General features: G+C 47.3%; 1 protein-coding gene across 2 annotated transcripts in view; it reads left to right on the plus strand.

Moving 5' to 3' along the window:
* The first annotated feature begins 6,054 nt into the window (after positions 1-6,054).
* The window catches only part of SRGAP1 (SLIT-ROBO Rho GTPase activating protein 1), a 251,366-nt gene continuing 234,348 nt past the window's right edge, over positions 6,055-23,072 (plus strand). For both annotated transcript variants that reach the window (XM_058673470.1, XM_058673471.1), the window contains exon 1: positions 6,055-6,215. In XM_058673470.1, coding sequence (XP_058529453.1) covers positions 6,149-6,215 — 67 coding nt within the window. In that variant the 5' untranslated portion in view covers positions 6,055-6,148. The remainder of the gene's footprint in view (positions 6,216-23,072) is intronic.

The raw sequence follows: 23,072 nt of genomic DNA on the forward strand, positions 1-23,072 counted from the left end.
TACCGGAGTTGTGCTAGACTTTTCTAAAACGTGATGCTCAGTGGCAGGTAAGTTGCTTTCTTAGGGACAGATAAGAGGGTATCTTAGCTTCTTTTCATATTTGAGGGCGAGGGGTATTAGCAGTGAGTGCCTGGCCCCATGCTTAGGAATGAGGCAGATGATAACCTAAGTACCTGGGCCCCATCCAAGCCATGTGGGAAAGCAGGATAGAATTCCCAGCTCCTTGCTTTAGACTGGCCTAACTCTGGCCATTGTGGGTGTTTGGGTATTTGGAGAGTGAACCAATGGAAAAGTCTCCGTGTGTGGCACTCTTCCTTTCAAATAAAGAGATATGTGAAACAATCCAAAAACTTACAGCTATTTACACTGGGCCAAACAATTGCTATAGTGAGATGCATGGATTATTTTGTAGTCGCAATGAATCTGGCACCTACTCTTGCTTACACCTAGGGTGTATGACCACTTGGTAAATTAAATTCTAACACTCAATGAAAATTTGGAGTAGTCTTGAAAGGACATTGCTAGAAGAGAGGTTCAGGTGTGTTACACAGATTAATATGGAGTAGGGACCCCACCATTAGGCAGAAAGATAGGCTTCAGGACCCAAAGTGAAGTCACCCCTGTTTTATTTATTTATATTTATTTGCAAGTTGAGAGAGCAAGATGTCTTTCATCTGCCAGTTCACTCCTCAAATGCTGGGGGCTGGGCCATGCCAAAACCAGAGCCCAGAATTCAATCCAGGTCTCTTATGTGGGTGCCAGGGACGCAACCACTTGCTTTTTGCTCACTACCTCTCAGGATTGGAAGCAGAGCTGGGATTTGAACCCAGGCACTCCATTCTGGAAGCTGTGTCTTGACCCTTGTGTTGAATTCCTGACCTAGCTGCTTACCTCAGTTTTATAGCTAAGAAAACAGCCACCACAAGGTGGAGCAAAGTCACCAGAAATTCGAATGAGAACCAGCCCATGGATGGGGGCTTGTCTCTCAAACTTGCATCTCCCTGGCTTTTTGGAGTTTTGGTCACATTCTCCACATCTACGTTAAATAGGGGAGAGTCCGCAGAGAACAGTGTGAAAAAAGGAAACTTCCAAAAGAACAAATGATCTGTTAGTTATGCTGTGCGGCTGCTTAGGGGATGAGATCCACCAGCAGAGAACCAGGAGCCAGCCCCACACGTGCTCCTGTGTCTAAAGCTGCTTCTGAAGTTTCAAAGAACCTTCACGTGTTTAGAGGAAATGGAATGTAGAATCAGACAAAGCATCACCACGTACTGATCAATGAATCAATTCAGTTTTAAATTTTCCTTTAAGGATTTATTTCATTTTTACTGGATTTATTGATTTTTACTGAAAAAGCAGACTTGCAAAGAAAGGGGTTACAGAGAGAAAGATTTTCCATCCACTGGTTCACTCCTCAAGTGGCCACAATGGCCAGAGTTAGTGATGATTTGTGTTTTTCAAGCCATGTGGACTGCAAATGATCACAATAATGAGGAGGACTTTCACCTAAAGGAACTTAGAATTGTCTACTGATTTAACAAGTTGAGTTTTAATTAGTCCATTAATTTTGTTTTGTTTTTTTTCCCTCCCAATCCAGAGGACTGGGGATTTAGGAACAATGAAAATGTTGCAGAAAAGGCCAATGGGCACAAAATGTACAAAAAATTTGCTCAGAGAAACAGGTTCTTCCATCCCTGTGGAGCTCCAACAGTAACCACAAGTGGGAATAATCTTTAGTTGCAGCCAGAGTGTTGTCTCCTGCACTGGAGAAGGCTTCCCTCCCGTGGGAGTACAAAGCAGCCATCAGCAGAACATGGCTACCCCATGAAACAAAGTAACTGGGTAAGATCCAACTGCGTGTCATCAAGAGGCCTGGGAGATAAGGGCAAGTGTCCCATGGGATTTCCGGGGCTGTACTATGGACAGAATCTTTTATGTCCTTCAGAAATAAGAATGGGGGAGGGGAAGAGGTTTCCAAAACCATAATCACCTCCAAATGCCTTTCCAGTGCCTCAATGAATCTATTCATAAATGAGTTTTAAAATACTTGAAAGGACCAGGCAACCATTTGTTCTGCAGCACTGTCCACTAGAAGAAGGGTCATGCGACCATCTGTTGGCTAGCCACCCCTGTTGTGTGGTGCAGGGAGCAGGTTGTTTTCCATCCCCACTGATCTCTTAAGTCCAGCAGTATCACGAGCATGGCAGAAGGCAACTAGGTGAGCCCAGGCTTGAAGGGCAGCTGCTGCAGCTGTTTGCTCAAGCCAAAGGGTGACTATGTTTCTCATCAGTGTTTTCCTGTATAGGCAAGGATTTTTACCATAGCTGGTAGTGCGATAGCCTCTTAGAGAGCATTTATAAATCAGGAAACTTTAATCTTATTTTTCCCCAAGGGTAGAAAACCACACTATTGCCAAAGTACCTCTAAGTCATGAGCGGCACCCAGTACATAGTGACTACTTGTATATTTACATCCATATGAATATTAGCTAAGATACATGCATGAGCAAGAGGAAAGAGCTCTGGAAGTGGAGCAGATGAAGTCTGGGACACAGGACCAGGGTTAGTGATAAGAAGGGGAGTGTTTACATACCCTCACTAGAAATTTCTTCAGTTGACAGAGACAGCCTGCTTGCAGGATATAAGGAACTGCCATGAGATTTGGAGAAGAAAGTAATACAATCTGGAAAGATGCTGAGTATGAAGAGTTTAAGAGGGCTTATCTGGAGAGGGATGGGACTCTGTCCAGGAGAACCCTTAACCATCAAGTCTGTGGTTTGTTTGTTTGTTTTTAGCATCTTTGCAGCAGCTGCCACAGCTCTAGGGCAGGGAGGGGGGGTCTCCTCCATAGCAAAGAGGATATCTCCTATCTCCAGTTGTTGAGTTAGAAGCCACAGAGTGTCCCCTCCAAGTTCCTGAAGACGTGAACGTGGAGGCTGTAATTAGTATCCCCGGGGCAGTGGCCGGAGGCTCACCTCCCAACCCCGCCCCCCACCAGCAGGCTCATCCTTCCACACTGCCAGCTGTCCTGTTTATACAGCACAACCTGAGCATGACCCTTCTCTAGTTAAAAGGCTCCCTGCTGTCTGCGGACTGTGTCCAAGGGCCTGGCGTGGCACAGCAGGCCTGTCCCACTCTCCCCAACCTTCCTCCCAGTCTCTGGACACTCCGGGTCCTCACTGTGCACTCTTAATAAGGCACCTCTGGGTGAAACTAGGGGAGCCCAAGGGCTGCGGGGTGTACAGTATAACCTCCCTTTGGCATAAGACAGATAAAATCGTTAAAAGATTTTGTTTAAAATTGGGAGATTATAACCCCTTCTATATTCCATTTTGTTGTTATAGAATAAAAAGACTTGATAAAATCTTAAAAGCCATGTAATGAAACCATTTACCCCTTCCCAAAATTTTGATTGTGTACATTTTTTTTTGAGATTTATTTATTTTTATTGGAAAGGCAGATTTAGAGAGAAGGAAAAACAGGGAGAAATAGAGAAAGATCTTCCCCCATTGGTTCATTTCCAAAATGGTCACAACAACCAGTTATTTATTTATTTATTTATTTATTTTATTGGAAAGTCAGATATACAGAGAGGAGAGAGAGAGAGAGGAAGATCTTCCGTCCAATGATTCACTTCCCAAGTGACCGCAACGGCACCAGGAACCTCTTCCAGGTCTCCCACACAGGTGCAGGGTCACAAAGCTTTGGACCATCCTTGACTGCTTTCCCAGGCCACAGACAGGGAGCTGGGTGGGAAGTGGAGCAGCCAGGATTAGAACCGGCGCCCATATGGGATCCCGGTGCGTTCAAGGCAAGGACTTTATCCTCTAGGCCAATGGACCAGACCCACAACTATCAGTTCTGAGCCTGGCCAAAGCCAGGAGCCAGGGACTCCAGCTGGGGGCAAGGGTCCAAATCATTGACCATCACTCACTGCTTCCCATGGACATTAGCAGGGAGTTGGATTGGAAGAGGAGCAACCAGGACTTGTCCCAAGGTTGTAATATTAGATGCTTGTGCAAAAAGGTAGGCCCCTCAGCGACAAATTTATTCCAAATTTACCATAGTAGTATTGCTTGCTCAATTTTTTAAAATAAGGACTTTTAAATTTTTATTGGAAAGGTAGATTTACAAAGAAAAGGAGAGACAAAGAGAAAAATCTTCCATCTTCTGGTTCATTCCTCAAATGGCTGCAATGGCCAGAGCAGAGCTGATCCGAAGTCAGGAGCCTGGAGTCTCTTCCAGGTCTCCCATGCGGGTGCAGGGTCCCGGCGCTTGCAGGGTGAGGATTTAGTCACTGAGCTATAACGCCGGGTACTACTTTTCAGCCTTAAAACCCAGTTTAAAAATCACCCATGTATAAACTCCCGGCACCTCTCTTCCCTCCCCCAACCCCCAAGGTCTCTTATAGGAGCGCAGTTCATTTTTCCTTCCCGGGGCTGGGAAGCCTTGCACTGTGGGCACACTTCTTGACACTCTCTACCTTGAGCCCTTTCATGGCTCAGACCCAGTCTCTGAAGCCCTACAGTTAGTTGCCTTTGCTGTCTGGGGTACAGTGAGAATCCTAAAGTGCATCACTGGATACACGAATGAATGACCGAGGTCTCAAAGTTGCCCAAGTCCTCTTAAACTCTTGCAGGGCAGTGGTCTGATTGCTGGTCACATCCCTGGGTCAAGCTGGCTGATACTGTTTGGTCGAGTTAGGTGTTTTTCCTGGTCTTGCTGGGACACTTTCAGGCTCCTCTGGCATTGAGCCGCCGACCATTCACGGTTCACTGGTAGGCTGGGTGGGCACACTCGAGGGGCTTTCCTACCCGAGACCAGCACCTTGGAGACCAACCCCCTTCCCACTACAGAGACCTCCAAGTGTGGCCTTACTCCCCCTTGGTTCTGGAAAAGGCCCCTCGAGAGCGCCCACCCTTGGCCAAAAGCGGGCCCTGCGCTCCGGAGAGTTTCCAACCTCCGGGGGTCCCCAGATCCTGGGCTCAGGGCGCCGCCCACGGCCTCCGGGACTCGGCGCGGGGGCCCGGCTGCGGTTGGCCACAGGAGGCCTCCGTCTTCCCAGACGAGCCCGGCGTTTCCTCGGCGAGCGTTCGGAGGCGGGGAAGGGCGAGGGCGGGGAAGGGCGAGGGCGAGGGCGAGGGCCTCCCTCCCTCCCTCCGGCCCGGCTCGCCCGCCCCCCAGCGCTGCCCCGCCTCCCGCGGCCTGGGAGCAGCCACCCCGGCCGTCCGCACGTCGCTGGCTGGGGCGCCCGCGAGCCGCGGGGCCGAAGTGCTCGGCGACAACTTTGCGGCCGCCGGGGGCGCGGCAGCCTGGGGTGCGTGCGCCCGTGTGCCTGTCGCCGGCGGCCTCCTGGGGGCAGCCGCGGAAAGGCGGACGAGGAGAAAGAGGCAGCCTCGCTCGGCGCACCGTGGCCCTGGAGGCAGAGGCCGCTCCCGGCGCCGGCTCCGGAGACTGCCTCCAGCCCCAAGTCCTCACGGGGCTGCTCCCGGGTCGCCTTGGGACGTCGCCACCGCCACCCTTGCAGCCCGGCAGCGGGGGACTCGTTGTATACAGGACTACCATTGTTTTTTTCCCCTCTCTTCGCCGGCTCGGGCGGTGGCAGCCGGGTCTGCAAAGCGGCGGAGCATCCCCAGCCCGGGCGGGACCATTCGAGCGCCGGGGCCGGCGGCCGGAGGCAGGAAGGGAGGGTCGGAGAGCGCCCGCCCTCCGCTGCTGGCCCTGCCCCGGGGCGCCCCGTGCGGGGCTCTAACAATGGTGTGGAGCGCCGGCGCGAACCCCGCGTCCGCCCAGCGCTCCTAGAGGAAGTGGCCGGGCTCCGGTCGGGTGGGCAGGCGACGCCCCCCGCCACGCGCTCGCTGGAGTTTGACCGCGCGCCCGACCTCTCCGGCCGCCAGCCCCGGCACCCCGTGGGGATCACCGAGGGCGGCTCCAGCGCGAGAGTATGGTGCCAGCGCCCGGGTTAATCTAGTCCTCGGCTCGCTCCTGGGCGCCTCTTTCTCCTCCTCCTCTCCGCCGCCGCCTCGTCCTCTCCCTTCCCTCCTGCCGGCGCCGCCTCGGGCTCTGGAACACGGGGGATCCCACTTGCCGCTTGCCTGGACCACCGGACTGAACTTGCCCACCGAAAGCCAGCCCGGACCAGCTGGAGAATGTCCACCCCGAGCAGATTCAAGAAGGACAAAGAGATCATCGCCGAGTATGAAAGTCAAGTCAAAGGTAAGGATGGGAGCGGCCGCTGGGCTGCTTTTGTGTGCCTCCTTGTCATTGTGTGTGGGGAGTTGGGTTTCCAACTTGGTGTCCGTGTGGGAGAGAGCCGGAGAGGGACAGCTCGAGCCCTGGCCCGGCCGCGGGGGGCTCCCTGCAACCAGTCCCCCAGCGCAATTCCGAGAAACCCACGGGGAGCTGGAAACGAGCTAGCTTCTCCCAGCTGCCGGCCCGAACCTCTGATGAGAGGGACGGGCGTTAACTTAACTACCTTTGCCTGTGCTGCTTACCTGGGGAGGCAGCCAGGCAGACAACCAGGCAGCACCGGTAGTTCCAGCCCAGTTATCATCATTCGTTCGTTCGTTCATTCATTCATTCATTTTAAAGGACACCATTGTCACAACACGGGATGGTTTTTTTTTTTTTTTTGTAAAGTCTTGGACACCGAGAGGGTCTGGAGCTTCGTTGAGCGGGGAATGTTTGAGACAGTTGGTACGTTGTATTATTCATGTATCTGGGCGAGGCGCCTCTTTTATAAAAAAGCTTCCCGAAAGCCTGACAGTTAAACCAAGAGGTGTCTAGTGGAATCCTATTTCTCCTTTATCATGGGCTAGGAGTCAGTGCCATGTTTCCCACTCGTGGGAATATTGTCTTATTTGCTGAGAGCATCCTCAAGGAGAACGAAGCTTGGATTGTCTGAGTAGCAGTTTTCCATCCATTTACATTGTCGGCTGCTGAACCCAGTAAAGGTTGATTACGCTGTTTTTTTCCCCACGTTGTGTGCCTTGTGATTAAAAAAAAATGTATTTCTCTGCCATGCAGGGGCTTCATTTTGCTGTTCAAATGTTTAATGAACATATGTATCGGTTGCTTTACCTCCTCTTTTGTGGCAGCTATCACCTTCCTGATTGAGACAATGGGTGGAGTGTTGAGATCACTGTGGTCTCTTGGGCTATTCAGTGCAAAGTTCACCAAGATTGTTCTGTAGTCACCTGTGTTTGTCTGTATACACTTACGAAAGAGCTGTTGAGAAAGGCATTGCTCTGCTTGCCTTGGGAAGGGCAGGGGCAGCCTGGGAACCCTTTTGTGTGCACAAGTAGTGAAAATGCCGGCAATCCTCTGGGAAGACTTGGTGGGGAATCCTGGAACTGCCTGGCCGGAGCGGGAGCCTGGACTGCCCATCAGGTCTCCGGCCAACACAGTGTGCAAGCTCAGGGAAATGTCTTCCTGCACGCTGACCCCTTACTGTGGAGTTAAGCTAAACATTGTTCAGCCAACAACAACAACAATTTTTTTTTTTTTTGCCTGCTTGGAATTAGGATAATTTTGCACTTCCAGGAACTTGTTACAGCCATACAGCAGTTACATGAGCAGAGAAGTCATTATGTTTGGAGTCAGGTGAACTTCATACAGATGATAGCTGTGTGGGAGGGAGTCCAGCGAGGCTTGCAGCCCTTGGTTCTCGGGCGCCACTCCTGCTCACAGTGGCCATTTCTTGGTGTGGAGTTCCTGCAGGGCTCTTTTGTGGCAGTTCCTCAAAGGGGGTGGACGTCTGGTTTTCCTGCTTGCCTGGAGCCCTGACAGGCAGCAGACACTTCCCAGGGGCTGGGTTATCTCTGCTCTAAGGTCTTTTGCCCACAGTCTTTTTAAGTCCTTGCCAGGGCATGAGTTCTGTAGGTGTGTGGTTAAGTATACTTGAGAGTTCAGGCTGTCTGCATTGGTTCCACATCTATTAAAAGGGGTGTTTTGCAATGGGTCTACCAGAAGCAACCCAAGGAAAGATGACAAACATAAGAAAAGTGACCACCTCCCTGTTGCCTTCAGTATACGTCCCCCTGACCCTAAGCCCCCCAGCTCCCCAGCCCCAGGGGTCTTTAGGCTGCTTTCTGGCTCTTCCCTGCCTCTGTCCCACCCTGTGTCCAGGCTGTACCTCTTCCCTGTGCGACTTACACATCCAGTGTCCCACCTCCATATATAGGCAAATATGGGAGCAATCCACGTGTAAACTGTGCTTAGGCAAATAGGAGAATAGGGAACTCTAGGATCCTGTGGACATTAAGAGATGCAAACTCACCTGTCCACCTAGGCCGACTCAAGAAGGGAGCTGGAGAGAAGTGACCGCAAAACAGTGTTTGAAGTAGGCTGTGTGAACAGATCACTTGGTAAGGAGAGCTTGGGAAGAAAACTGGCGGTTTCTTGAAGGGCGGGGAATCTTACCCCAGTGGCGAGCTCTCATTCACTATTCAAAGATAAGTGTCTTTCAGCAATCTGCTCTCCATTCTAGCCAGCAACTTCATCTGATAATAAACAAAAGCAGATGAACTGTTCTGTTGCAAACAGGAGACCTGCCTGGGTTGGGTGCTTTCAGATACACTTTTGTTCTCCCTGAATAGAGCCACCTATGTGAATAGCAGACTCTAGGGATGCTTGAGGTGCTGGGTTGCTTTGAGGAGTCATTTGAGTATAAGTGAAGGGTTTTTTTTTTCCTCCCAACTTGGAATCTAGCATTCTTCCTTATTGTCCTCTTTTTCCTTCTCTCGCACTTTACTGATAATAGGTAAATTTATTTCACAATTTTTGAAATCATTTAAAAGTTATTTACTTGGCGAGAAAAAGAGGGAAATATTCTATCAGGTGATTCACACCCCCAGATGCCTGCAATAACCAGGGCTGGGCTATGGCAAGAAACCTGAAGCGCAGAACTCAATTTAGGACTCCCACATGGGAAGTAAAAATCCAAGTGTTTTTTTTTTTTTTTTAAAGCCCCCTCCCCTCCCCTCCAAATACTAAAACTAATCTCTTTCTTAATTTTCTTTTGATAGATTTTTTTGTTTGCAAAGCAGAACTATAGAGTGTGGAAGAGGGAGAGACAGATCTTCCATTAGCTGATTCACTGCCCAGATGGCCAACTTCTGTCTGGTTTCCTGCATGGTTAACAGAGACCCAACACTTGAGCCATCCTCCACTGCTTTCCCAAGCACATTTGCTGGGAGTTGGATCAGAAGCCTGGCTCCCACTTGCGTGCTTCTGCAGCCTGTCAGTGTGGGCATTAGCTGGAAGCTGGAATTGGAAGCAGAGGTGACTGTGGGTTGTGGATGGTCTCAGTGGTCTCTTAAGCATCACATACAATGTCTGACCCCGAGATAACGTCCGACTCCCCTTAGGAGATTGTGCCAATGTGACTGTGGACATAGGTTGTGGGAACAGACTTAGTGGTGTGCCTGTACTGTGTTGTGAAGAGCCATGGTTGATGATGATGCTTAAAACCATGTATGGCTTCAGACACAATGCAAGTCTATTTGGAACCTGTGCGTTTGGTTTTCTTATCTAGAAGACAAGGAATTTGGATTCTCTCGATTGTGTGGTCTTTGTGTTTAGTGGAGGGTTTCCTATCCGTTCATATTAATTGCATATAAAAATGCCAGGTTTCTTGCCTTTTCGTAGTGAATTGGCAAACTTTATGTATGAGTTGAGTTCCTAAGGAAGCAAAACGTAATGCAGTAAAGAGTTAAAACGGGGCCCAGTGCAGCAGCCTAGCAGCTAAAGTCCTCGCCTTGCATGCGCCAGGATTCCATATGGGCTGTGGCTCTGATCCCAGCGGCTCTGCTTCTCATTCAATTCCCTGCCTGTGGCCTTGGAAAGCAGTAGAGGACGGCCCAAAGCTTTGGGACCCTGCACCTGTGTGGGAGACCTAGAAGAAGCTCCTGGCTCCTGGCTTCAGATCAGTGCAGCTCTGGCCATTGTGGCCTTTTGGGGAGTAAACAATTGGGCAGAAGATCTTCCTCTCTGTCTCTCCTCCGTTCTATATATCTAACTTTCCAATAAAAATAGAATAAATCTTTAAAAATAAAAAAAATTGTATTAAGCAGTGTATAGCCCAGAACTGTAAGATAGGAAGAATTGGAAATTATTCAGATAGTTAAAGCATGATAGATTTAACTTAGGGACAAAAGGACTCTAAACTACACTTTAAAAGGAACATGACAACTAGGGGTAGAGTGAGATTTTACACAAGTTAGAGAATTTTCTGGGAGACATAGATGCAAGAATACCTGTCTTATACGGGCAGTTAAAAACCAGGAGTCTAGGAAATGGCGAACCTCAAGCTGGCATTGCTTGGTAGCATCTCTAGCGAAAAACACAGTGGAAGAAATTGAATAGCTGGTTAACAGTATTTTGGGCTTTTCTGTGGATTTGACTGATCTTTGTATCTTAATTGTTTTGAAAATTTATGTTTCTTTTGAAAGGCAGCTTTTTAGAGAGAGGAGAGGAGAAAGAAGCACTTCCATGCACTGGTGTACTCCCCAAATGACCACAGTGGCCAGAGTTGAGGTGACTTGAAGCTGGGTGCCAGGAACTTTTTCCTGGCCTCCCACACAGGTGCAGGGGCCCAAGGCCTTGGGCCAGCCTCTGTTGCTCTCCCAAACCATTAGCAGGGAGCTGGATCTGAGTGGAGCAGCCAGAACACAGTGCCTATATGGGATGCTGGTGCTTGCTGGTGGAGGATTAGTGTGCTATACCACCATGTGTGTCCATCTATTTTCTTTTCTCATTCTGCAGCAAAACTTGAGGAGCTACAAATATGGGAACAAGAGAGTCAATGTAAGGAAGACCTCATGAATGAGAGGTTGTGTCTGTTTTTAGTACCACGTATTCTTAGGTTGTTAATGATTGACAGCTATCACTTGCTGTATTTTCTTAGACATTTCTTCAGTAGTATGTACAGAAATTGCCATGAAAAGTTATTCTTTTCCCACTCTGCTCTCTGAAGTACAGACATTGAGTTGTAGTAGCAGGTGAGACATGAGGAAGTGCCCGTTTCATTTGCTAGAACGCCGCGTCATGCAGTAGTTTTATGGGGGGGGAAATTGTTACGGCAACTGTTGTGGAGACTGTGTAGCAAATGTTCTCTCATCTGACCTGGAGTAGGAATCGGGAGGAATTCAAATCAGGAATCAAAACTTCATAACTCAGAGGAACTTTAAGCATTACTGGTCCAAGCTTGCTTGTTTACATGAGGTGGAGTGCTGAGTGACCAAGTCACACAAGACACTGTAGCATGCATGGGCTGGGGATCCAGGTCAGCTGCTTTCCAGGAGTGGGGCTGCGTGTTGGGTTACACATAAAGTGAATCTTTAAATAGGCGATCCAACACTCGGGTTTGACATTCATTGAAGGTCCTGGAGTCCAGCCTGGAGGATGGCTGTGGTATGTTACTGGGAGTTCTTTGAATTGGTTCACCCTATCTAAGCTCGCTCACAGAGAGCACAGGGCCAGGCAGCCGCTTCCCACGGTAGCCTTTGAGGTCAGGAAAAACAACGCCGGTTGCAGATCCACATGGAGTGTGTGTCATGTTCTGGTGAGCCCATTGCAGCTACCACAACACGCCCCCTCTGTTATCTTGAAAACCTGCTTGGATTTGTCAACTCCAAAATAGATGTGCAGGCTGCTCTGGGAGACATTTCTGAGCAGAGCATGTCTTTCTGACGCACAGGGAGGGGTGGAGCCGAACGTGGGGCTGGCAAAGTCTTGCTCCTCCCCGTGTCTAGCTATTTGCTTACTCCTGGGCCAGGTCTGTGATAGCCAGTTTAGAAGTCAGACAGCCTCAGCTGTCTGTTTTAGCCTATTGTGGATCGGCTGGGCCCCTTTTCATATTCATGCTACCTCGTTTTACTCAAAATCAGTCTATTTTTGCTTCAGCAGTTTGAAGACAGAAATTGGTGTTAGAGACAGTTATGTGAAACGATTGTTATTAGCCCAGGGTTACTCTTCCTCTTTTTTCTCTTCTCTTTATTATTTTTTTTGAGATTTATGGATTTTTATTTTTATATGAAAGGTAGAATTACAGAGAGAAGACATATAAAAAGAGAGATCTTTCATCGGCTTTCATTCCCCTAAATGACTATAACCATTGGAGCTGGACTATCCTGAAACTTGGAGCTAGGAGCTTCTTCTGCTCTTCCTCATGGGTGCAGGAGCCCAAGGCCCTGGGCCATCCTCCACTGCTTAGCAAGGCACATCAGCAGGCAGCTGGATCGGGGGTAAAGCAGCCTGGACTTTAACCAGTACCTGTATGGGATGTCAGGGTGGCAGGTGGAGGTGCAGCCATGCCATGGCACTGGGCCTTCTCTTTATTAACTGAGAGGGGGAATTGAGAGTCCGAGAATATACTCCCACTACTGGTTCATTCACTAGATGCCCAGAATGGCCAAGGCTGGCTAGGGCTGTGGCTCTTGAGTAGGGTCCTCAGTCCAAGTCTTGCATGTGGGCTGGAAGAACTCAACTGTGTGTGACCCATCACTGCATTAGCAGGAAGCTGGAGCCAGGAGCCAGGGCCAGGTATTATTTTTATTGGATAGGCAGATACACAGGAGTAGAGACAGAGAGGAAGATCTTCTGTCCAGTGGTTCTACTTCCCAAGCAGCCGCAACAGCTGGAGCTGAGCCAATCTGAAGCTAGGAGCCAGGAGCTTCTTCTGGGTCTCCCACGCAGGTGCAGGGTCCCAAAGCTCTGGTAGTCCTCAACTGCTTTCCCAAGCCACAGGCAGAGAATATCTGCCTTTCCATGAAAAATAAATAAATCTTTAAAACAAACATACATCTTGGCAAGGAAAGAAGTGGCTAGAGATGCAAATGAAGTAAGGTTGGCCGTGACTTCATAGTCATTGTGTGCTTCAGATTCCTGGCAGTCTCTACTAATTCATATATTTGAAGTTTTTCTAGAGAGAAAAATTTTAATATACACTACTAAAATTGTGTGTGTGTGTATATCTGATTTTTCCAATAAAAATAAATAAATCTAAAGAAAGAAAGAAATTGAATGGAAATTAACAAGAAACCAACATGCAACCCCGAGAAGATTTATAAGTTGCTTGTGCTCTAGCATGATGGGAAGAGGTTCCAGCAGCTGGCTCGCATTTAGGGAAGGTAAATGAGAGGAGCTGGGTGGGGGTTTCCCTGGGTGGAGAGGTGTGGTGGCGCCCCCTCAGCACATTGCATTTCAGTCTACCCTCAGATCACATGCTCTGGCTCGTCCATGGCGGTCCACAGCACCTCGGTTTGCAGCCATCCTGGTAGAACACGTTTGAGTTGGTGATGCAGCTCATTCGCAGCACCGCAGGAAGGTCACATGCGAATGTGGTTGTTCTGCTCTGGCAGGCAGCTGTGTGGGCAGTCAGGCTCGGTGTCTGTGACGTCGGAAGCACAAGTACATTGTTTTGAACTGTAAGCAGCAAGGAATATATTTTAATTGTACCAGCAGGGGTAATGGAGCCCTGAGACTGAAACCTGGATCCCTGAGAAATGAATAACATACACGTGTTATAGGGTTCGCATTTAGGGAAGGTAAATGTAGTTAATTAAGCTTGGGGGAAGATGCAGGAGGTAATGCCTATTTAAAAGAAGGTGGCGTGCATGCCTGTGCGTACCCACTGAGTTAGAGTATATTACATGTATTCAGTTGGGGGTGGAGAGTTGACTTTATAATGAGGTAGGGCTTGGTTTTTCCATGTCAGAAAGGCAAAGTTGGAGTTGTGATTGCTACTGTGTGCAGGCTTCCCGAGCCAGCCATAGCTAGATTAGGACTTGCAGTGTGTTAGCTGTGGGGCTTTTTTTTTTTTTTTTTTGGTCTAACCAACTGCCTTGCATTGAGTGCATCTTTCTCCAAAAATACCTGGTTGGTCTCACCTCTTAATGAAGGTTAGGTTATTTATTTATTTTTACAATATAGGCTTCTTCCTTCTCCTTTATTTTATTTGAAAGTCAGAGTTACAGAAAGAGAGGGAAGAGGAGAGAGAGATCTTCTGTCTGTTGGTTCACGTTGTAGATGGTTACAACAGCCAGTGCTGGGCTGGGCTGAAGCTCGGACATGCGAGCGATCTCCTGCTGCTGTCCCAGATACATTAGCAGGGGAGCTGCATTGGAAGTGGAGCAGCAGAGGGGTGCTGGGGTTGCATTTGATGACTTTATCCACTTCGCCACAATGCCAGCCCAGGTTATTTTCTTTAGATGAGTAGTATTAAAGTTTTCTGCAAAGTGATTGGCTTTCATGCTCTCACCAGCAAGGACTGAGAGTTCCACATCCAGAGAACAGTACTGCTAGTATGTGAGCATATAGATTAAGTGTGGGCTAAGCTGTTATAATAATGTGAATCCCGAAACACTTACAAATAGGTTTGTTTCCTTCTCATTTAATAGCCTGGTAATGTGCAACCCTGGCCACTGGCATATCTTTGCCCCCATTAAATTATTTTAGTTTCTTCTGTACTGGGGTTATATATTACCTAGAAAATTGAAATGGTTTACCCATTTGAAACTGGGTCTTGAGTGTGTCTTAACTTATGGAAAGGAAAATGAATCTTGAAGAACACATGTACAGCATGAAAGCCTGGGCCTGAGTAGCTCACATAATGCCGCTGGTTTAACTACAGGGACCTGATCTTAGGGTCAGATTTTCCTGCAAGGGAGGCTGGAAATGTCTATTTGGACGTCCCATTTTCCAACTTTAACTTGATGACCATCGCAACAGAGAGCCAACTTCAGTGGTCAGTTCCTTGAGAGATGGGTCTTGTCAGTTTGGTGACTTTTTTTCCTTTTCTTTTTTTTTTCAAACTGGCAAGTCAGACATACAGAGAGGAGAGACAGAGAAGAAGATCCTCCATCCGATGATTCACTCCTTGGCTGCAGTGGCCATAACTGAGCCAATCCGAAGCCAGGAGCTGGGACCTTCTCCCAGGTCTCCCATGTGGGTGCAGGATCCCAGAGCTTTGGGCCGTCCTCCATTGCTTTGCCAGGACCATTAGCAGGGAGCTAGATGGCAAATGGGGCTGCCAGGGTTAGAAGTAGCGCTCATTTGGGATCCTGAACGTGCAAGGCAAGGACTCTAGCTGCTAGGCTACCGTGCTGGGCCTGGCATTTTGTTTTAATTTGTCCTTGATGGCTAATGAAACAGTCCATCTTTTCACATGGTTTATGGGCTGTTTTGTAGCTGAAATGCTTAGGTGTTTCTTTGTCTACTTATCTATTGATTTATACGTTTTCTTACTGATTTGTGAGTTTATGGTGTTCTTGATGCTAATTTCTTTTCAGTTGTATGTCACGGTTTTCCTTCCATTGAAAACTCATTGGCATTTGGACTGAAACTGTATGAAATTATAGTTATATTGGGGAAGAGTTAGCCTCTGCTTGTTATTAGTTATTTGTGTTAATGAGTGGACTTCTCCATTTACTTATTCTTAACTGTCTCACTGTATTCAGTATCTTTTGTTCGATTTATGTTATAATTTTTGTTGCAAAGTTCATGAATTTCTTGTAAGATTATTTTCTAGTTGTAGCTGTTTGGCAGAAATGAGGTTTACTTTTGCACATTGTTTTATACCCAGGCTTTTTCTAGTCCATTGTTATTCTGGAGGGGCTCAGAAAATGGTACCCCAAATCCCAAAGTGTGAGGGCTGTGGCCTGAAGGTGTGGTTCACCTCCCCTGCTCAACTTCTCACCTGCTGCCATGGTTTTTTTGTTTGTTTGTTTGTTTGTTTGTTTGTTTGTCTCCCTAGTGTGGGGAGGGTCCTTCCTGCAGCTGGGAGGTAGGCCCTTCATGTGGGTGACAGCCAGTCCCTTGGGCGCTCACTGCTGTCACTCAGGGTCTGCAGTGGCAGGAGTAAATCCTGGGCATTCCTTGGGTGTACGGAGGCTAAATTCCTGCTCCCAAGACCAAGTTTTCCATGATTCCATTTGCCGGATTGCATGTTTGCTTTCTGTTTCTTGGGTTTCTCCTTCTTCACATTCTCCTCCCGTTACCTTTTGTAGATGTTATTTTACCGATCCTTTGTACAGATCTTATTTATTTCCTAAGTTTTTAATTTTTCTGAGATAAGCAGGGTACCTTATAACAGTTCCTGTAAGTACTGTTTTATCTGCATTTTATAATTACATTTTATTTTTTTCTATGACTCAGTCTATTAAAATGTGTTTTCAAGTTTTCTGTGATTTAAAGTCATCTAGTTACCTTTTTGTTAATAATTTCTAACTGCATCACCTTGTGACCATAGTATGTAGTCTGATTATTACTGCTCTTTTGAAGTGCTGTGGACCACAGCTTTCTTGACCTTAGCGTTTAAGATTCTCAAACTCAAACCCTGCACCCCACGTGGCTTCCTTCCTCCGCCAAAGCACGTGCCTGACCTCTTGATCTATTTTATGCTCACTCTACCTTGTCTCGTGGCTTTAAAAATTCCTTCTTGACATGAAAAGCTCGGTGATACAGTGATGCGATTACAATCACACTTTTAAAATAGTTTACCCGGCGTTTTACTTTCAACCAAACAGTTCTACAGAAATATGTATCTGCATTCAGTTAATGGCAGGAAGCATTAAGTCTAATATTCACTGTTTTTTGAGCTCATCAGTACATATTAAAATTTGTACAGTATCTAATTCCATGTAACCAAGAGAACCTATAGCTTACACAGTCTATGTTACTGTGGCAAGAAAATCTTGTTTTTCTTAGGAGAATTGCTTGGCTCTGGTCCTTGCCATCCTGAATAATGTTTATGATCCAAGAGTCATACAGTAAGATGCATTTGAGCGCAAACTAATGTTACAGGAACACTTTAAACAATTTTTAAAAAGATTTATTTGAGGCGTTACCGGATTGTTGGGGAAAGAGATCTTCCATCCATTGGGTCACTCCCAAGAAGGCTGCAACCAGGTTGAAGCTTGGAGCCTGGAACTCTGTCAGGATCTCCATGTGGGAACCAGGAGCCCAAGGACTTGGGCCATCTGCTTTCCATCCAGTGCTTTCCCAGGCACTGGAAGGTACATTAGCAGGGAGCTGGATTGGAAGTAGAATACTTGAGACAGGAACCAGAATTGGATGCTCATAGGTTGGAACCATAGTAAATGATCATAATATCATGATAGGGTGCTGGCGGGACAGGTGGCAGCTTAACCCACTGTGCCACAGTTTGTTAGCCTTTACATGAACACTTTTAAGTTCTTAGCATGGGTTTGTGTTTGAGTATAAGGATTTTAGGGCTGGAGTGTGTAGTGAGAGTTCATGGAAGGGTTGGGTATAGACACAGCTTGCAGAACATCCAGGCTTTAATGCGGGGTAATCTGCGGGTCTTGTTGGAATCATCTAAGCATGGTCTTTGATTCTGTTGACTTGCGAGGGACAACTTCCCTTTCCTTGTGGGGCTGTGCCCAGTGGGGTGCCCCTCGGTTCTCTCCAGTGCTCTCCAGCTGGCTGCAGACCACAGTAACATGTCGAGGACCGCCCACCATGCTGCTCGGCACCACAGCAGAACAGCCAGCCTGTCAAAACAAGAACTTTTTTTTTTTTTTTTAGAAAACAGTTACTTTTATTTATTTGAAAAGCAATGATAGAGAGTGAAGAAGAGGAGAGGAAGCAAGAGCAATGTGAATGGATCTGCGGGTTCACTCACAGTGGCTGCTGGGACCAGGCTGCTGGGGCCAGGCTGCGGTCAGGAGCCTGGAGCCCTTCTGGATCTCCCATGTGGGTGCAGGCCTCAAGGTCTTGGCCATCTGCATCTGCTTTCTCAGGTGCTTTGGCTGAGAGCTGGGTGGGAACTGGTGCTCATATGGGAGACCAGTATTGCAGGTGGAGGCTCTATCTACTGTACACGACTGAGGTCCTATAACTACTTTTTTTAAGATTTATTTTTATTTGAAAGGCAAATTTACAGAGAGAGAAAGAGAGGCTCTGATCTGAAGCCTGAAGCCAGGAGCTTGTTTCTGGGTTTTCCACTCAGGTGCTGGGGTCCAAGGGCTTGAGACATCCCTATTGGCTCTCCCAGGGCATTAAGCAGGGAGCTGTATCAGAGATGGAGCAGCTGGGACACAAACTTGTGCCCTTATGGTTGCACTGCAAGGGAGGATTGACTTATTTTATTTGAAAGTCAGATTTACAGAGAAGAGAGAGGAAAAGCTCAGGGCAGGCCCACCAAACTCCAGCAATTAACCTAGAAAAACAGCTGTCTGCTTATCTTAAGTCAGGTCTTCTGCATTTTGGAGGTGAGGCTGTGAAATGAATTAAACCTTTAGATAGTCTTACCCCAGGAAAAGGAGTAGGCCAAAGTCAGTTTGCTCATCTTGTTTTTTTTTTTTTTTTTAAAGATTTATTCATTTTATTACAGCCAGATATACACAGAGGAGGAGAGACAGAGAGGAAGATCTTCCATCCGATGATTCACTCCCCAAGTGAGCCGCAACAGGCCTATGTGTGCCGATCCAAAGCCGGGAACCTGGAACCTCTTCCGGGTCTCCCACGCGGGTGCAGTGTCCTAATGCATTGGGCCGTCCTCAACTGCTTTCCCAGGCCACAAGCAGGGAGCTGGATGGGAAGTGGAGCTGCCGGGATTAGAACCGGCGCCCATATGGGATCCCGGGGCTTTCAAGGTAAGGACTAGCCACTAGGCCACGCCGCCGGGCCGCTCATCTTGCTTTATAGATGTGATGACTTCATTGTCTTTAATGTCTCATCAGTGTCATGGGATTCCTGGGGAGCCTATAAGGGCTTTTAGCCTTGCTGATGGCCCATGCTTCTAGGAACCTTCAGTCAAAGCTCCTGGTGGTGGTGGGGTCTTCCCTGCAGGACTGAGTTCTGCCCTTCTTTTACAGGAAAGCTAAATAAACAGACCTCTGGGCAAGCATGGGTAGAGGAGCATCAGAGCTGCTTTCTCTGACTGACCCCACAGCTAGATTCATTTACTGTCACTCCGTTGGCTGGGCCCAGTTTTCAGCTTTATTTTTATAATTACAGGAGCAGAGGCCAGCCGTGCTAATAGAAGGGCAGAAAGTTGGGAGATTCTAGGAGTTTGGAAAACTGAAGCCTGTTATAGTTTTGGGTTCCTTATTAAAGAGAGCTTGGTATTACACAAGTGGAAAGTTAGCAACTGCCTTTTGAACTGGTTATTCCATTTTAATTAAATTTCTGTTGCGATTGTTTTGACAGAAATTATGGGAACTCTCAAATGTGTCACCAGGGTCTGCACTTGAAAGATTTCCAGGCTATGTTTTTCTAGAGTTTAGAGTCTCAATTATGCACATCTGTCTATTCCCCGAATACCTACTCTGCCAACGAATTGCTGTCTGTGAAGCTGGGAGCAGAGCTTCTCCACGGTGAGGCTAGTGTTTCTGTCTCTTCCCCGGGCATCTCATTCCCTCCTGTGATCTTAGAATTAAATGGTGACGTGAGGTATTATAGAGAAGTGTGCACCGCACAGTACAGTAACATTACTTTTATTGTTTTTGTGGCCAGTCTCCTTTTAGATGTTCCAGATGTTCTCACAATGCTGCTTCAAATACTTTGTAATAAGCACACTTTGTGCCGACTTCTCTGCGTTTCTGGTGACATGGTGGTTTCTAGCATGGCCTTGGGAATCCAGCCACTGGGATCTGGCCCAGCCACTTGCCAGCAATTGAGCTGTGGGCAAATGACTATCTCATCCTGCCTGGCTTTCCTTGCCATTCAAACAGTGATAATTATAGTTGCCACCCACTTCAGAGCATTTATTGAGACAGATGCTTCAAGGAACTATCACAGAGTAGCTGCCTAAATATGTACATGTAGTAAGCATTTAGGGACTCTAGCTCTGGAAACAGTGATGACTTAAAAAAAAAAAGACTTCACAGCCATGAACAGTGCAAGTGGGTCATAAGAACCCAGTGTAGTCTGGGTGCAGGTGGTGAAAGAATCCAGCAGTGTAGCCAGGTGGAGGGAGCAGTTACATTATTTAAGGCATTGCTGGAGCAACCAAAGACTGCTACACAGGGACAAGAGTGCTTGTAATGCTGTTCCTTCTTGGTTAGGGTGAGTCTTTCCCTCTGATCGTACAGATTTCCCCATAGGTGATTTGCATCTCTGAGAGGAGAAGCGCCTCCCAAGCCCTTACCTTTGGGACTTTCCCAGTGCCCTAGGGCATTCCTCCACAAAGATGATAATAGACAAATTAACATGGAATAACAGTTTTTATCCACATGCCTAAACTTGGAAGCCACTCACATTTAGTAAGAGGCTTAAAGGAAGGATCAGACAATTGCAGCTTAGCTATAGAAGGTAAAGACTAGGGCTGGGCCTCTGCTGGGAAGAGAGGATGGCCAGGTGTGGGACAATGAGGGGAGGAGGGTTATCTTCCTTTTCCTTGGTGACAGTCACCTGAGGTCATCTTTTTCGGGACAAAGGATCAGATCCTCCCAACCCACCCGCCTCCTTAAGAAAAGTCCTCTTCTGGGCTGAGGGGAAGCCTCCTGCAATTCACTGGTTGATCCTCTCACTAATGCAGAGTTCCTTTATAGATGCAGATTTATTTTACAGACAAGCTTTCAGAGCTCACCCAGGATCTGCAGAGATCTGCAGTTCCTCTGAAAAGCCATGCTGAAATATGACAAAGACAGACAAGGGGTGAGGCCTCAAAAAAAAAAAAAATCCTCTTGGGACCAGCTCTGTGGCTTTGTGGGTAAAACTACCACCTGCGGGGCCCCGCGGCGTGGCCTAGCGGCTAAAGTCCTTGCCTTGGGATCCCATATGGGCGCCGGTTCTAATCCCGGCAGCTCCACTTCCCATCCAGCTCCCTGCTTGTGGCCTGGGAAAGCAGTCGAGGACGGCCCAATGCTTTGGGACCCTGCACCCGCGTGGGAGACCCGGAAGAGGTTCCAGGTTCCCGGCTTCGGATCGGCGTGCACCGGCCGTTGCGGCTCACTTGGGGACGGAAGATCTTCCTCTCTGTCTCTCCTCCTCTGTGTATATCCGGCTGTAATAAAAATGAATAAATCTTTAAAAAAAAAAAAACTACCACCTGCGGTGCTGACATTTTCTCTGGTCACCAGCTACTCCAGTTCCTATCTAATTCCCTGCTAATGTGCTTAGAAAAGCAGTGGAAGATGGCCCAAGTACCTGGACACTGACTGCCACCCACCTCAGATCCGTTCAGGCTTTTGGCCTCAGCCTGGGCCAGCCTGTTGCAGCCATTTCTGGAATGAGCTAGGGGATGGAAGAGCTCTCGTTCTCTGTGGCTCTGCTTTTCAAATGAAGAAAGAAAGTGTTGTAGGGTTTTTGAACCCCGAGTATTGCAGCAACCTCAATTCTTGTCTCGCAGGAAAGAAGAGTTTTCCTGCGGACACAGTTTAGTTTTAAAGTAAGATTTATTAGAAAAAGTTGAGAAAGTAGACTCCCATCCTAGTGATGGGAGGGGTCCTTGAGATCCTCTGCCATAGTGGCAGGAGGAAAAGTTAAGAGAGAAAAACCCATATTAATGGTGGGGAAAGTATCTTTTAAAGACTCCCCTCAAGGATGTTTCTCCATAAACAAAGAAAATTCCTGGTTTCCGTGGTACCTGGCCTTGGGACAAAAGGCCAGAAAGGTGTCACTGGCCAACTTCCTTGGTCCCTTTCTGATGATAAAGAGGCCAGTCTGAAGCCCTTCCCCTTGGCACTGGCTGGAGACAGAATTGGGTGGAGGCTTCAGGTGGGGAATAGATATGTTAATGCCACCCTTGTCTCCTGGGGAAGCACTCCTGATAAGATACGCATTTGTCTTGGGAGAGTCATGTTCTGGTGAATCCAAGACATGGTGGGGAAAATACCCCTTTATATTTGAGAAAAAAATGACTTGGGGACCCAGAAAACCCTAACTGCCTACTACCCAGTCTAACTCCTCTCACAAAAGAAAAAAGGAAAAATTCTTTGTCAAGCAGCATCATAAGATAGATAGTATGAATTCAACACGAACTGTTTGAGACCCACTTGTGTGTTTAAGGAGGGAATATTCTGGAAGTCCAACATTGGCTAAGATCAAGAATTGTTCTGGCAGAAGCAGAAGTTATTTTCTATGTTTGGTTACTTGTTGAACAAAAGGAAACATTTGCAGAGTAGTCCATATAGACTTTATGTATTTACTTATTTTGCTCAATAACGCGCCATCTCGGCCAGTGGAGCTCACAGGTGGTCCACAGATCTGTGCTGATGAGCCCACCGTTAGCAGTTCATGCGTAGAATAAACCACAGTACTGCTTCCTTTCTCCAGAAAGCACTGCAGCCAGTGAACGTGAGCTAAACTAAAACGTGCCTCGAGATGAGCTGTGTACTTAGATTCTGGTCTGGCTTTCTGGTCTTGTTGTGGATCTGCAACGTACTATTCATTGATCTTCATTTGAGTAGTACATTTTTGTACCATTGCCTAAACTATGAAAACTTCAGAACCAAGCTTTTCCTTCAGGTGCAACAGCAGGTGCATTCACTAATGACCTGCATGCATTAACTGCCATCCATCTATATCAGTGACTGAACTTCATTTAAAGAGGCAGGGAGGTGTAGGCATTGAGATTCTAGAAAAATCCAAATCAAATTATGGCGACTCTGGAACCTCACTGGGATGATGATTCCATCTTTATTAGACAGTCCTTGTGGGGGCTAATATCTAGGATTGACAGAGAGCTTTAGAAACTCAAGGACAGCAAAAACAACAACCCTGAGAAGAAATGGGCAAAGGAAATAATCAGGCATTTTTCAAAAGAATAAAGTCATATCACTAACAGATAAAAGAAAAAAAATGCTCAAGTTGCCTAGTTATAAGGAGAATACAAATGAAAATTACATTGAGGTTCTACCTAACTCCACTAGGGGAAACTTTGACAAAGTTCCAGGTTCCTGATTTCAGCCCAGCCCAGTCCTGAAGTATGAATCAAAATACCTCTTTCTGTATCTTCCTCTTTTTCTTCTCTGTAATTCTGCATTTCAAATAAGCAATGTCTTTAAAAACAATAGGACAAAAAATGGTTGTGAAGATGAACTGAGATCATGCCTGTAAGGCGTTTAGCCTTGTTCTTGGCCTGTAGTGAGGACATGGCAGCCAGCT

The sequence above is a fragment of the Ochotona princeps genome, chromosome 15 (genome assembly GCF_030435755.1).
Source record: "Ochotona princeps isolate mOchPri1 chromosome 15, mOchPri1.hap1, whole genome shotgun sequence".
NCBI classification, from domain to species: Eukaryota; Metazoa; Chordata; class Mammalia; order Lagomorpha; family Ochotonidae; genus Ochotona; species Ochotona princeps.